A 17391-nucleotide genomic window follows, 5' to 3' on the forward strand; every position below is an offset into this window, starting at 1 on the left:
TATTTTTATAGATCATTCTGAGCCACAACTGATGACACAGCACCGGTACACTACAGCCACAAGCTGAAATTCCATTGTTTTTGTCTGCGACATCTTTCCAACACACTTGAGAAGCAAACTAAAAGATTCTGGGGCAAAAATACGTCACATTACGTACTGATATTAATCGAAATAGGTAGAGACGGAAGTCAATCTTCCAAACTATACTAATTATTCACTACACTTGTCTAAAATGCACCTATTTCCCCCTGTAGGGGGCGCTACGACAAAAGGGGGTAGGGACCCAGTGAAGAAATCTTACAATATGCACAGCAGCATAGACCTTAAGTGAACACCATTCACTTCATCGCTCATAACAGCAAGGCTTATGGCAGTCATTTGAGCAGACATTAGTATAGACAAGAATGAAGTGAGTGAGTTTTCTGAACCTCAAATATATCATAGAAAAACATAATTGAAAACCCTAACAGATTCTGAATGCATAAATTCTTTTGATGCGAATTGCAATTTAGTATTTATTGATTTTCTACTTTTTTGCCTATGACATCGTAAAAATTATAGAAAGGTTTTAATCTTTCTTGTTGAAAATGGTATCTTCCTCATTTCTTCAACAGCCTAGAGAACGAACACTATGAGGCTCCCCTACAAGGCAAACAATTTTATGGAGCAGACAGTAGTATAGACAAGAATGAAGTGACTGAGTTTTCTGAATGATACAAATGACATCAACAGGATCACTTCATTATGAAGACAAAACTGACACAATATTGTATTCAAGCTGTTCAAAAACTACGTCAACCCTGTGTCAGTTACATAACAACTTTTGAGAAGGAAACCAACGTGTATCCGTTTTTAGAATCCACCACGATTTTCAGTGCTTTTAATTGCATTTATCAAAGAAACTTCCTACATAAAAATACTACTGGAATCCTGTGTTCCAATGGTTATCGTTGGCGCAACGTACAATTCGTGCAAGCAGTTCAGTGACAAGCCTCGGATTAAAATACATGAAATATAAAAATCGGACATGATGCAATTTGAAGAGAAACGAAAGTGGGAGGAATGAACGTAGATGCTACCTGTATATGTAAAGAGGAAACCAGCAATTATATTCTCTTTTGGGAGTACCAAGGATTTTTTCACGGCTATGTAGTTTGTTTTCCCACAGGAAGAAATAATTTTATATACGAACATCCTAATCATACTCTAGAGATCAAATATGTACGAACACAACAGAAAATTCTGACTTAAAACAATTAGACTATACAGTTCACGAAGTGTCGGGAAGTGAGTTTCAGAAAACAGCAGAAAGAAAACGAAGAGATTTAAAAGTGTGTGCATAACTATCATTACAAAGAATACATCACTAAAATCAGGAGATATGTTGTACGCGTGACGTACACTAGCTATTAAATTATATCATAAAGTAATGTATAGCGACGAAAAAGTCTTGCACTCGGACGTATGCAGTATGCAGTTTGTATCCATTAAGCTGCAAGGTAAAATGAAATCAGTGTAAGTCATTCCACCATCTACTTGTGAAATAATGAAAATATGCCAACCATTGAAATAGTGGAAGGCTTAGTGAAACTCGTCATTCCATCTCCGACGAATTTATTTCGTTCCGATTTGTCTTATCAATTAAATCAAAGACCCATATTTCCTTTATGGTAAACATGCTGCGATGAACGCAATGCAAAGAGATCATATTATCGCAGAGACGAATAACGGGCACTGACAGGAAACTAGGTCGAAGACGAAGTTAGGAAAGCCTTGGAGAAAGGACAAACAATCCAGGAAATTCACGATATCTGAATTTATGAAGTTGAAATATGATCTGACTACAAAATCTGGTGGATTATTTGTTTTACATTAAGCGTTTTAAAGACTAAAACTAAAGCAATCAGTTGGTCTAGATCTTGTAGAACCTATGAAGAAAAAGACTAGTAAATTTAAGATTGCTATCAACATGAAGGAATATTTTTTTTTAATTGAAAGGTTGTACATATTCCTAGGAGCTGTATTTTGGAAAAACTAATGCTGAATTCACTTTAGGGACAATTTTGAAAGCGTGTAAATCTGGAATACACCAGCATCATCAATGAACCTAGACAACTGTATCAGACATTAACATATCCAGATATTGAAATGCATCAAGTCGTTAAGTCAACGATGATAGGTTATATTTAAATTGGGTGTACAAAGAAGAAATAAACGTGATTCTTGTGCTACAATCAATGTGGTTCTTGCTGCGTAAACAACATCTCACCCAAGACTTGAATTATAAACCTATCTTGATCAGCACAGGGTAGGAGTGTTATATTTTTACCAACATTCCATTATATATAAAAAAAGCCAAGTGCATGTTCCATTACAACATGCATATTATCTACAAGATATAACAAATCAATTGGAAATATATTGAAAGTTAGTCAAGTGTCCTCTTTAGTTATTTTCCTTAATGTTTCAGTTCTTATTTCTCATGATTCCATGACAATATTCCCACGATGATTCTTCTCACGGAAATATTACCAAAATCATTTATGCAGGAGAATATTCCCACGCTCTTCCTTTCGGGAGAATATTTCCACGGTTTCTTCCATGCAAAATTTTGTGACTCCTCTTTTTATATCTCGGCATGCCTACTGTATTTGTTAAATTATTTCCTGCATTCACATTTTTATATTTCATATTCCTGATAAACAAGCACAGCATAGGAAGTGCCGAAATATCACACCTAAGTAATAAGGTAAGAGAAGACAATTATCCATAGGACTATATGTAAAAATTATGATTTATGCTTTGTTTAAACATAGTGTCATCATTTTCCAAAATACTTTTCAATTTAATTCTGTTTAATGTTTTGAACTTTTGCATTTATTAAGGATTTATAATCAGGGAACAGATATGTTTTGTGGTAAGAGTAAAGATGTTCAGAAGTAGAGAATACAACTAAATTTTTGTCTGGTTCATGTTTTATTATCTTGAGGAGTCCGCCCAAGAAATAACAGTCTCCGAGAGAACAAAAAGGTCTTAATTTAAAATATAATCGTATTACAGTTTCGTAAACTAGTTAAATATTTTGCTTGATTGGAGACTATGTCTGATGATACCTATTGTAACCGGTCTGATAATGTTTACACAGCAACAAGTTTATAGTTTTAATTAGAACTTTCTTGAGAAACTTTGTTATGGTTAAAAACCTCATATAAGCTGATAAATAATTTTAAATGTCGTACCTTCCTTGCAATTAGTCTGTTTCACTGTCTCATCAAGTGAATGCTAGGGTAGCAACTTTAATATATACCTAGCTGAACATTGGACGACTTCCTTCCAAATTACCCTTCCCTAGTTTTTGTTGATAATGTTTTAGTGAACATCGTCTCTCAGTTGAATACCTTGAATCTTATTTAGGTAATAGTTAAGATTAGGTGCCTTTTTATCTTTTGAGATGGCAGAAAACACATTTTTGACAAGCATAATAGATGGGGTAAATTGCTACATGGATCATTCACATTTAGTTCACAATGCAAATATAAGTGCAGGATTCTGCCGCATTTTGTGACCACAAATTCCATGACTTACCTAGGTTTCCAGAAATTATTTATGAATTTCCAAGTTTAGATATACAATGAAAAAAAGCAACTATATTGTCTCAAACAGTGATTTCATCCTCTACTATACGTGTACCGTATATATATATAGTGTGTGTGTTTCTTCATAATTTAGATTAGTAAGTAGAAGAAGACACTCTAGGATAATTGATTCAGTCTTTTGGAGGAGCTCATTGTGACATCACTGAATGAAGGAAATATTGAATGTTTGAAAACGAAGGGACTCAATTTAAAGAAATTAGAAGAGAGCCAGGTAAGAAAGGAATACCAAATTGAAGTTTCGAATAGATTCTCAGTTTTAGAATATTTGGAGTACAGTAGCGTTGAAGACACAATTGAAATTAGAGATAACATTAAAATTTCTGCAAAAGAAAATTTAGAGCAAGCGGAAATACGTGGGGAATCCATGGTTCAAACAGGTATACATTAAACTAGCGGAGAAGAGGAAACAAGCAAACTTACGTTGGCTAACAAAATCCCAATCAAATAATACACACAATTTCGTAGACATCAGACGGGAAACTTCCAAAACTTTTATAACAATGAAACATGCTTTTTGAAAGCTATAATTAAGGAACTTGAAGATAATAGTAAAAAACATTCAGTATACGTATAAGGGGATTGACGAATTTAATGAAGGCTATCAACCTCTTGCTTATATATTAAATAAAGCTGACATAACAGTTCTCAGTGACACAGATAGCATCTTAAATAGATGGAAAGATTTCTTTGACGAATTGCTTAACACGCAGACAAAATCTACTGTGCGTGGAGAAAGAGAAATACACACCGCAGAACAGTAAATTCCAGAACCAAACTGATAGAAGTAGAAACCGCTATAAAGAAATTTATGAAACACAAATCTGCATGTGTAGACGAAATTCCGGCTGAGTTAATTTACGCTGGACGCAAACAATTGTGAAACAAGATACACAAACTTATTCTCCTTATCTGGAACAAGCAAGAATTACAGCAAGAGTAGAAAGAATGAATCATACTTCCAATACACAAGAAAGGTAACAAAACTCATTGAAATAATTATCGAGACATTTCCCTTATGTCAGCATCCTATAAAATCCTCTGAAACATTCTATAAGCAAGATTGACCCCATACGCAGATGCAATTATTGGAGATTATCAGTACAGATTATAAGAAACCTATCAGCTATTGAACAAAAATTTACTTTTGACAAATATTCTAAAAGAAGTGGAAATAAAATAAACCGGTACATCAACTATTTACTGATTTTATAAAGACTTAGGAGTCGGTTAGGAGAGAAACGTTGTGCAACATTCTTACAGTATTTGGAAAACCAAAAAAGGTTATTAGATTAATTAAGCTATATTTAAACGAATCCCAAAGTAAAGTCCGGATAGGAAATTGTTGGTCCAAGAGCTTTCACACCGAGAACGGGCAGAAAAAAAGAGATGCGTTGTCGCCATTATTATTCAGCTTTGTTCTGGAATACGCTATAAGGAAAATCAGATAGCAACCTGCACCTAGAGTTGACTGGTGTTTACCAGGTTTTGGCAGGTAATGTAGCTAGGATGAAAGAAAGTAGAAACACTTTCAAAGTCTTAACTGGAAGGCCAATCGGAAAACAATTGATACGAAGAAAAAGGTGCAGATGGGAGGGCAATATTAAGATGGATCTTGCAGAAATAGGAATGCAAAGTAGAAACGGGATCCAGTTGGCTAAGGATAGAAGTCGGTGGAGGGCTTTTGTGACCTGGGCATTGAACCTCCGTGTTCCATAGCAAATGGAGTTAGTTAGTACATAATTAAGATGCTTAAAACTAATTTATTTTTTGAAAAAATATTTCCTACCAAATGGGTCATTAAAATAAAACGAGACGCGGGTTGTAGGAAGTAAATAGCTCTACTTACAGTACATTGACCTTTCCGCGCAACAGTTTAGAGCCACCAATCTTGACTGTATTCAAATTGTGGAATATTTTACGTATAGGTCATTATTATTATTATTATTATTATTATTATTATTATTATTATTATTATTATTATTATTATTATTATTATTATTATTATTATTATTATTATTGAAATGTAATTTAAATTTCTTCGCACCTGAAGATGGAATTGAATACTTCTTTGAAATCATGGAAGAAAATATAATCTGAGCATCTATTGAAACTTTCGTGGCGATGTATTGTGAACAGGTCTTCTCGGGCTAGCAGTCAGGTAAATACTGATATATCTTGCGACGTTTCTAGGGCTGACATTGCCCTCACCTTCAGGCGAATATGTTGGTACAATAGAGTGTATGGAATATATTTACTCATGTATGTATGATTGAACTCTTCTGATTGGTTGAAGAAATGGCGGTCTGATTGGTGCTAGAAATGGTGCGAAATGATTGGTGTCCATGTTTTACTCAGTTGGAATCCTGTGTCTCTGTTAAGGTTCCTTTTCTCTTGTGTGATTGCAACAGCTTCTTTTATCCTCCTGTCCTAAACTCTTGAGCATTTTGCTATTATTTCGGTATCTGTGAACAAAATCTTACGTTGCTGTTTGATGCTATGTTCAGCCAGTCCGGATTTTTCTGGTTGGCTTAGTCTGATGTAACTGTTGTGTTCTTTGCATCTGGCTTCAATGGTTCGCCCATTTTGTCCAATATATGACTTACTACATTCACATGGAATGCGGTAAACTCCAATAGTTCGGAGGCCCAGGTTGTTTTTGGTTGGTCGTAATAAGTTTCTTTTTTTTTATTTTTGCTGAATGTTTGTGTATTGTCCTGATGTACCTAGCAAATAGTCTGCTGAGCTTTCCAGAAGTGTTCTCGGTGTATGGGAGGCTGATTGTGTTCTTCCGTTCTTCATTCACAGTTTCTTCTGCACTTTTGTGCTTGTTGTCAGTGTTCTTCGTTCTAGTCCTTTTCAGGGCCATATTTATGTCTCTCAAGAGAATATTTAACCGTTACTTCGAGATCCAGCATATACCACCTTGTCACGAGATCCAACACCTGCAGTAGAACGAAGAAAAGCCTCACTACTAAAGAAGTCGGGACTGGGCAAAGATACACGCAAACAATTTACACCACTGCAGCATAGCTCCGAGGCTACATGGCTTACCAAAAATACATAAGGCAGGGATACCCCTAAGACCAATTGTTAGTGAAATAGGAATCCGATCCGATTCTACTCTTTGGCCAAGTATCTTACAACATTACTCCAACTATACATGGGCAAGTGTGAACACCATGTGAAAAACTCAACAGAACTTGTAAAAACCCTGAAGATCATGAAGATCTCTTCCAATGATCTTATGGTTAGTTTCGACGGGGTATCATTGTTTACCAGAGTTCCGATCAAGGACACAATACTGCTTCTTGGGAAACACTTCCGGCCTGATATATTGGATCTCTTTCAACATGTTCTACTTCAACCTTCTTCCTATACCTTGGGCAGTACTATGAACAAACAGACGGCGTCGCCATGGGTTCTCCACTCTCACCTGCAGTAGCCATTTTCTATATGGAGCACTTTGAAGATGAAGCACTGAAGAAAGCACCATTTGCACCCACACATTTCTATAAATATGTTGGTGACACCTTCACCATCTGGCCACATGGACGCAACTCCTTACAGGAATTCGTGCAGCATCTCAATAACCAGTATCCCGATATTAAATTCACGACGGAAGTTGAACAAGAAGGATGTCTACCATTTCTTGGCATCACGATACACAGAAGACCGGATGGCGGTCTAGGCCATAGGATATACAGGAAACCAACACATACAGATTTATATCTGAACGCAAACAGTTTCCATCACTAAGCTCAACGGCTTGGAGTTATCAACACCAGAGCACATAGACCATTCTCCATCTCCGACAAGGCTTGTTTAATACAGGAACTTAATCACCTTCGCAGCACCATGCTACAGAATGGATACTCAATGAGATATATAAATATGGCCCTGAAAAGGACTAGAACGAAGGAGACTGACAACAAGGACAAAAGTGCAGAAGAAACTGTGAATGAAGAACGGAAGAACACAATCTGCCTCCCATACACCGGGAACACTTCTGGAAAGCTCAGCACACTATTTGATAGGTACATCAGGACAATACACAAACATTCAGCAAAAATAAAAAACTTATTACGACCAACCAAAGACGATCTGGGCCTCCGAACTCCTGGAGTTTACCGCATTCCATGTGAATGTGGTAAGTCATATATTGGACAATAAGGGCGAACCATTGAAGCCAGATGCAAAGAACACAACAGTTACATCAGACTAAACCAACCAGAAAAATCCGGACTGGCTGAACATAGCATCAAACAGCAACGTAAGATTTTGTTCACAGATACCGAAATAATAGCAAAATGCTCAAGAGTTTGGGACAGGAGGATAAAAGAAGCTGTTGCAATCACACAAAAAAACGAACCTTAACAGAGACACAGGATTCCAACTGAGTAAAACATGGACACCAATCATTTCACGCCATTTCAAGCACCAATCAGAACACGGTATTTCAATCACCAATCCGAAGAGTCCAATCATACATAGATGATTATATATATTCCATACACTCTATTGTACCAACATATTCGCCTGAAGATGACAATGTCAGCCCTCGAAACGTCGCAAGATATAACAGTATTTACCTGGCTGCTAGCCCGAGAAGACCTGTTCATAATCTGAGCAATTGATCTACAACATCGTTATACGTAGGAACATGGTGTTAGTATTTTAAAAATAATACCAGAAATCATTCACTTTTTGACAAATAATAAGAGATTATAGGACTGAGTACAATGTGTATACAGCAGTTTAGGATATGAGGTCAATTTGTTTTTGTATACATCAAAGTTTATTTTTCAAGCATTTTTTAAAATTATTTATGGTTTTCACTATTTGGTCCAAACATGCAGAATAGCGTAATGGATAGATCACGAACTTTCGTAACTGCTAATATTTGCAACGTACTAATAGTGAAGCACACGTAACGAACAAAGTAAAAATACATATTTCGTTCACAGAAAATCAAGAGTACTGGTGGAGTGAATTTGCATCACTATTTGAAAACTTTATAGATAAAATGTTTGGTATCGCTAGTAAAGACTACCGACGAAGTAACAAGTCTATGTGACAAATATATAAGTTTCATATTTCTTATGCAAACCTAAATTAATATTCTTTTGTCTACTTTATGATTCTCCACAAGAAAAAAGTTACCCTATATGTATGAACTTCAAAGTAGTGTGCTCGCTAATTTGTGTTCCCTTCAACAAACTATTGCCGGTAACGAAATGAATTTAACATATGTTTCCTACATTTGGATACAAGATTCGAAAATAGGTTCTAAACAGTACTAAGTTAACATAAACTATAGTACACTATGCAGTAATAGTTTAAAATTTTACAGGAGAGGAGAATCTGTCACGCTCTTGAATATCCAATTGTAATTTAAACACAAGAGCAGCAATCTTTAAGAAACATATCATTTCTATTTATTTAATGTAAAAGGGCGCATCATTTCTGTCCAAGATACATCTTTCCTGTCGAAAAGGTTGCCAATAATCTAGATTATTATCTCCGGACCTAGATTTAAGTACAAGAGCCAGATATTGGATGTAAAAACCGAACATACTCTACTGCCTCCTTTTCTCACACAAACTATTAAGAGGTAATTAACCAGTTGTTTGGTAGTCCTCAAAATTTAATCCACAGGAAATTGCATTTATAATAGTGGATTATGCCCTCTATAAGTAAACCTATATGGAAGAATGTGAACTTGCCTGCTATATATGATAGCTATAGGTAAGATAGTTCAAAATCAAGTCTGAAAAAGCTTCTGTTTGAAGACATCTAACAACTGCTGTATACTTCTAGGTGGCTTCACTTTCTTCCTGCTAGTCAAGTAACCGAACATGAACATATTATAGATCACAAAGGAAACCCGAAGCTTTTGGTTATCCTTTAGAGGTCTATATAGCAAAATAAATAAATAAATAAATAAATAAATAAATAATAAATGAAATAAAATAAAAATAAAAATAGAAATCTAGTGTTGTCCTATTCTTCATCCTAATCAGATAATATTCATTTATATTACTCACAATTTCTCTTACAGTGTGATGATAATAATAATGATTAGGAAAAAGCAAGAAATTTGAAATTATATATAAATCTGCAACTAATTCGGTATGATTTAATTCACTGCACATATCGTTACGATTATCTTTCACCAGGGTTTCCGCCAGGATTTCAAAATCAGAGGTTGTTCAAAACTTCAAGGGGTGGGGATGCTTGACTTTTAGAAAACATCTTTTTTTTTACCTTTCTCGTATTATCCTAAAATTCTACAACACAGAAGATGACACCTTTCCACTACAATCCTAATGTCAACAAAGTTAAAAATGTTGAATTGATCTTTTTCCGCTTTTTACTTATTTATTTACTTATCTTTTTTTGTAATTTTGCGTGATACCAACTACAATGAAGGTAAGTTATAGTATTAACGAATCAGTTCACTTAACTCTAAATTTGTCACTTCTGTTATCATTCTTAGCTTTCTATTTGCTCTGCATAAAACGAAATTTGTTTATGACTGAGATCAGTCAGTAGTTAGATTAGGTTAGATGAACTCGATCTGATATCTGAAGAGCTAAAACAAAAATATGATATACTAGAACATTTATTGCTAATCACAGAAATTGTACCTTTATCACAACATTGTAGGTAACTTAAATCGTTTAAATTTATAGCCAATGAATTTTGTTTTTTGTATTTTTTTACCAATGTGACACATATTCGCAAATGTATTAATAGTCTTGATGACTACCATATGCAGATTTTAACAAATTATCTTAAGAACCGCCGTTCAGGCTTCTTCACATTTTCACATTGTAACAAAACTTTATATAACCTATACATGCCTTATGCGGGTTCGTTTTATAGTCACGTTAAATGCTTCTTGTGTTCTTGATGAAAAACAGGTTTCGAAATATATTTACAGCCATACTTGTGAACCGCGGTGCAGTCTTACAAAGATCACTGTTCCAAGTTCTTTAATGCTCTTTGAAACGCAAATTCATTTATTTTGATTCACTCATGGCGCAACTGAACCGACGCCACTCGTGTAGGACTTCCCAACCATTCCTCGTATGCACAACTTATAAAATTTTCAAAATCAGCCTCAACACTTTTATTTTCACTTCAAACATCAGGTAAACAAGGAAACATTCGAAGGACACCTTCATCAAATTATTAACGTGTTCTGGAGTGAGCCGGCACTGTTCTGAAGTAAAAATTCTATTCATTGTTGAAGATGATCTATCCACGGAAGTGGTACTGACTGGAGGAAGCACACGTTTTGTCGCCAGAGCTGACAAATTAAGAAATATAATTCATTCATATTCTTTAAAGGAAAGTTTCAATTAGAAATCCCTTGAAACAAGTTTTTCTTTCATTCGTTTGAGGGTTCGGTATTCAAATAGGACTTTTTGGCACAAAACTTGTAATAATTGTCAAAAATTCCCTATTCAATCTCGGATCACGCCAGAAGATTGGGGGTTATTGGAAGTGTAGGTGGTGACACACCCCATAGACGTGTCTGGCGGAATCCCTGTTTTTCCACCTCATGAGCATAGGTATTTTGAGCAGTTCATCTTAGGTGTTCTGTTCATTATCTTAGTAAGAGACTCTTCCATTCCTTGGACTAGGCAAATCTATTTGTTCAGAATTATAGTAGTACAAAAATTCTTACAAACAAGACTGGAAAGTCACCAGTTTGTACAGAAGCGATGATTTCCCCAGAATGTGCTATTAGAAACTCAAGTAATTATACAGTATTCCAGAGTGTAATATATGTTCTGACTTGGAGCGTTATTATTTTGAGGAGGTTATATGACGTACTTCCTGTCCCTGAAAAGTACTTTCTCACCATCCTAGTATTATGGAGCCATGTTTTTATACGCTCTGCATTTAGTGCATATATCTTTGCAATATTGAACTTTTTGGTCAAAATAAAATTCGTAGCTCTGTTTGTTGCCTTGCTGCACCCTGTCAATACTGGGATAATAAATACACTTGGTTCCTCTAAACTAGCAGGAGTTACTGTTTGCACATAATTAAATAACATTTTTATAGGCAATGATTTACATTAGGCCATACTGTGAAGCACTTCGTTCAAACATGCATTTGTGTACACGATTTCATTTTCTATTGCCAGTTATCTGATACATGAATTTTCAATCTAAGCAAGTATATCAACACAAAAACTGACTTCATCAAAATACAACTGAGGAATTTATATTTTTCTACTTGCATTTCTCTTTATATCAGTGGCGTGCTAAAAATATACGTGCTCTGGGAACATTTATTTTTGACTTTCACTCGTACTTTCTCTACGTTAACTTAGACCGTGTCTTATATTTCCTCACATTTGACCTTTTCCTTTACTTCTTATTCGTTCTTGTTTCTGTTTATTGAATTAATTTTAGAATATAAGCTGAGTTCAGTTGATGAACGTCTACTGTAAGAATTGAAACGACATTTCTCCATACGAAATCAAAACAGTAACTCGTGATGCTAATTTCAATCAGATATGATTCCTAAAACTGTTATCTACCAAATATTGATAAACCACAATTTAATCACAGTTAGAAAGTTTAACTTCGCCGTCTATCATTGTGACCACTCACGAGTAATCATCATTGTGAGCATTAACCTTAACTCTCTTTAATTGAAACATATTAAGTTTCTTGTTCGGACACGTGGGCAGAAGTAAACACAGAATCAAGATAAGGGAAGAGAGGGAAACGATGATTAAATTCGCAATCACGAATTTCTTCTTTATTTTCCGGCTTCCTTGCTTTGCCCCGAAGATTATTTTTTTTTATGCCGCCGAGAACCAAGAACTGTGAATTACAACACAGTGATCGCAAGTTTAAATAATGGTTTATGCCTCTGTTTTATAATGTGTTATGTTTCTTTGTCGCTCGGAAATAATGCAAAGATTCAAAAATAAAGCAAGATAATGTAACGCATTGGACATCTGTTTGCTTCCAAGCAAAATATAACTTACGATATTCGCTATAACTGTTATTTCTTGCTATAATTATTTGCGTTGCGCTCCGCAAATTTTGAGCAGGCGGATATCTAATAAAAACCACAGAATGAAAAATAGTTATGTATGCTTATTTGTCTTTAGTTTAATGTCCTACAATTTTCTATCAAAGGTGTAAAAGAGAAGTCGATGATGAAGTAGATGATAATCGTGGAGTGAAAAAAGTGGGAGGAAACGGAAGAATCGCAAGAAATCGTTTGCATACTTACATTGACTACCAAAGGTCGTATTTTGCTTGGAGAGAATCTAACCGAGAAGCATACATGCCAAAGAGAAACGCTTTTTCTCTAAGACACCGTACTCCCATTTGCATAAATAGTAATATTTTAAAGCATATGTCTAATCATATCCGAATAAAACAGTTCGATTATTTTTCTCTTCTACTGTCATTTATTCTAATATTTTGTTAGCTGTTAAGATTACGAACACTGACCAAAACGTTTAATACCCTTAAAATGTAGTTATGTGGAAATGTTGCAATGAGACGGTGGAAGAAGACGTGCACACCTGTATGGGAAGTTGACCTTCAGTTGCATTTCGGTACACTCAAATTAAAACTGCTGGTTACACATACGCCAAAAAGTATTACTTAATGTAAATGTACACCCTGTGGATATAGCCATTCCTTTTCATTAGAATACAAATTAATCACAAATACCGTTAGAAGAAAATATCAAACCAGGAGTTATTTAATAAAAATAACATAAAGTTATTGTCATATTTTTACTGTATGAACATGAAGACAGTTTCCCGCTGAGTGCCCGTTACGCCCTTGCTCCTGCTCGCTGAAGTCCATTTCTAGTTGATTAAATGTGTATTTGCTGGCACAAAGTAATATAAAAAAGTTAATTTGAACCTTCGTATTTAATGAAGTGACTAAATAAGCAAATAATAAATAAATAAAAATAAAAAATATAGAAAATCTTCATTACTCTGAATAGCATTGGTTTCTCACTAATGTAAATCAAATAAAACGAAAGTAAGGAAATGAAAGTAGAGAATTGTGTAACATCCTCAAAAGAGTAGCATACCTGGTTATGGCAGAGATTGACAGGAGGATGCTTTATGTAAAGTGTTTAATGATTTATTAATACCAATATTTGTAATAGGCTATTGGTAATTGTAAATGTGAAGGACAGGCCGACCTGCAGCTTTCTTGTAGTTAAATCTCGTAATCAGTTGTTATTTTTTCCTGTATCACAAATAACAGCTGTTTCCTGTTATACAAACCATCCCAGGAAAGCATAAACATTTCTTCTTTTTTAAAAATTTTATCATACACTTTCTGCTGATGTTTCTTTGCTAGATCAACTTAGATATAATTATTCGTGGCTCTTAATTTTCACGAAATGAAATATATAAATATAACATTAGAAACACGTATTTAAAAGAGCTTGTACGGCACGTTATTGCGTTTATATGAAGCTATATTATCTGTAACTCACTTAGGAATATGCATTAATTTGATCAGTATATCAAGCTCATTGTCGCTACCAGTAGAGGATCAGCTCATCACGTAGAAATGACATTTTTTTCGATGATCGCAATAATAATGCACTGCGCAAGAAATAAGGAGTCAAGTAGAGACCACTTTGCATAGCTGTGTCAGGTTGGGGACTTCATTGTGCACTAGTATGCAAAAAGATTATAGTTTAATCTACGTTTTAGAGTAGTGGCTCTTATTTCATCATGGCGCTATAAAAAAAAACCACACACGTCGTATCATCCTCTGTGTTTTCACCGCGCTTATTCAGGCAGCGCTGAGGAATGAAATATCAATATTGTATGTTGTTAGGATATTGTGCTGGTGAAAAGGGTTTTGGATTTTGGACACGTACCCCACTGTGAGGCCATGAGAATGAAGACAGCGAAGTCCTACGAGCAATGATGCAAGCAATCCCTATTCAATTGTTGCATAAGTGATTAGCGAATTATGTTTGCTATACTTGATTGTTCATCGTTATCTTTTGATTTTTAGGTATGTGTCGAAACTTGGTAAATGGGCGCCACAATCATTAACACCTCAACACGTGGAGCAGCATATGGACACATAGAAATACCCTCTTCACTCGTCATAGACGTGATTCCTTTTTTAGACAATATAACGTTAGGAAATGATATGTCGGTTATCAACAATTACATTACACTCAAACGTTACATGTTACGTAAATGTTAGCCGGCAGGAACTTTCTCAAAACAGACTTCAACCACTGTATACTTATGATGGGTGTTTGGAAAGATATTCCACGGATAATCCATTTTTCGCTGTTTCCGCGTGACCAGACAATCGATAAAAATATCTACTAATAGCAGGTTAGAAAACCGATAAACTGCATTATTAGGGGGAACGTTTTGCTCTGGTACATTGCAAGGGATTATTCATGGTAAAAACGCGCGTCCACACATGAGCAGAAAGACATGTGCTATAGTCGAACAATAGGACTTGGGATAACTCCATTGAGAAGTTTTTACCAGATCTTGTACATACACGCTTCTGCCTTTCTGCAGTCTACCAAATAACCTCCTCGAATAAATAGTGCAAGATGAGGATAGCGTCTGACAAATAATAACCCAGTTTTATATCTCCAAATCAAGTGACTTCTTTAAGACGGAATTTAACAATGGTAGACAGGAAGCATTGTTTCTAAGACCGATTGAGAGCATTTTTTCTGGATAAAGGGCTTTCCACGTACTACGTAAAGCTAATTTTGATTCTTACCCCCTCACTTCCCCTTGTTACATTTCGTAACGCAAGGCCGAACTCCTCCTCCTCTTACATAACACTTCTTGATTCTTTTTTTTCACCAAGTTTGTTTGTTTTGTTCGTTATTGCAATAAAAGAACTAACTTTAATGGTGAAACTTTTTAATAATAAATATGTATATTCTGAATACATTTATAGTGTTTTTCGCAGATAAATCAATGTATTAAAATTGTAGTAACGTAATAATATTTTAACCCCACAAGATTGTTTAATTAGCCAGTCTTAATTCTGCGAAATTGCATACTGTCGTTTTCCTAAGGAGATCGGCCCATCTCTTAACTTAAACTAGAAGCACAAATCATTGAAAAAAGGAACGTTTGTTTTTATTTTAAAATAATAACTGTGGAATAGTTTCGCCAATTAACTGAACATATTGATTTAATAGTGTCTGATGAAGTCAATATGTTCAATTACTTGGTGACACTCCCTAGTTACTTCTTTAAAATAAAAGCAAACGTTGCTTTGTTGAATGATTTGCAGTTCTAATTTAAGTTATTGAACATAGCAAATTTAACATGAACTAGTAAATTATTGGATTCCATCCTTTTAGATCCAGGAGCTGAGCGATTGGAGCGAAACTTGCAGAATTAATAGCCCATGGGGTATGAGTTCTAAAAGTTTCGTTCCAATCGTTCAACTCGTTCTAGGCTAGACCCAAGAACAGATCCATAGAATTTTATGGAGGAATATGCCCCCTCTGCTCATTCCAAATAGCTGTAGAAAAAATTTAAAAATGATTACTGTGTTCAGTACATTAGTCTGATTAATATTTATGAGCTTTGTGCCATTTGGACAATTTTTTAGGGTCTTGCCTCCCGTCCACCCTTTGTATTTGCAAATGGAAAATTTAATTTTTCGCAGTTTGGTTGTTGCCCAATGGGTTATTACTCCTGCAAGTTTCGTTCCAATCGCTTAGCTCCTTCTAGGCTAGACCCAAGAGCCGAACCCTTGCCATTATTTCCTTCCTTTTCGCAAGCATGCCAACTTATAGGGATTAACATTCCTTGTGTTCAATTTCTATTCCACTTCTTAGGTAGATTCCAACACAAGTAGTTTTATTTGTAAATTTAGGTACCCTTTGCAATATTTTGTGTATTCAATGCTTTATATTATGGTAATTGCACAGCGTTTACACTCATTTTGTATGTTCCTACTTTACTTAATTCGATTAACTTTTGCATATTTGTGAAATCTTATTTCTTATTTAATAATTTTAAATTGTAAAACGGTAGATTTCAAAACAGATATTGGAAATTTGTTACCTGATATTCGCCCATACATCTTTATGGCTATCTAACTTTCAGTACGTTACCAAGTAAGTATTATATTTCTCTATTAGTATAAATGAAGTAAATAGCATTGTGGTTGATTGAAGTAATTCCGAGAATCAAAATGAAATATATATTACCTTGAGGTTAATTTAATATATTCCAAGGAAGGAAATTACCAAAAGATAATTACAACTTCGTAACAAATTAACACATATTTAAAATGTATTCGACCAACCAGCTGAGTAACGTTTCTCCTTCTTTTCTCCACTTGTAAAAGTTTTTTAAAAATATATATATTCAGATGCAGAACGAGGTTCCAGTCACCTACAAGTATTTATTTTCTACAAATGTAGTTTTACGACATAACGTCCAAAAGTACAAATTTATTTTACGGATCGATATATAAACTCATTACTTATGCACATCTCCTCAGTAAGTCGAATCTCTCTATATTAAACACTCATTGTTGGGATACGGACTTGAATTCAACTTTAAAGCTTCACTTTAGGATGGCTTTAGTTTATACACATGAAATGAACTATAGCAATTAAGACACTAACATATACTGCGTTGCAACAAAAAAAAGTAATACTATCTAATCGAGTCAGGGTAGGGGCCTAAATAGGAGAGGGTGCGAGCCATAGC

At 34.9% G+C, this 17391-nt stretch overlaps 2 protein-coding genes across 3 annotated transcripts in view; one reads left to right on the forward strand and one right to left on the reverse strand.

Moving 5' to 3' along the window:
* The window catches only part of LOC145681637 (uncharacterized), a 302173-nt gene extending 285167 nt beyond the window's left edge, over nucleotides 1-17006 (reverse strand). For both annotated transcript variants that reach the window (XR_014130848.1, XM_081753255.1), the window contains exon 1: nucleotides 16884-17006. The gene's annotated coding sequence lies outside the window, so the exon portion shown is untranslated. The remainder of the gene's footprint in view (nucleotides 1-16883) is intronic.
* Nucleotides 7071-7412, forward strand: LOC145682206 (uncharacterized). The gene has a single exon (XM_081753790.1). The coding sequence runs from the start codon at nucleotides 7071-7073 to the stop codon at nucleotides 7410-7412; it is 342 nt and encodes a 113-aa protein (XP_081609916.1).
* Nucleotides 17007-17391: the final 385 nt, after the last annotated feature.

This window comes from Thermobia domestica, chromosome 3, assembly GCF_964235325.1.
Source record: "Thermobia domestica chromosome 3, izTheDome1.hap1.1, whole genome shotgun sequence".
NCBI classification, from domain to species: domain Eukaryota; kingdom Metazoa; phylum Arthropoda; class Insecta; order Zygentoma; family Lepismatidae; genus Thermobia; species Thermobia domestica.

Coding starts and splice junctions, on each gene's coding strand:
- LOC145682206 (XM_081753790.1), top strand. CDS start 7,071: ATGGGTTCTCCACTCTCACCTGCAGTAGCCATTTTCTATATGGAGCAC.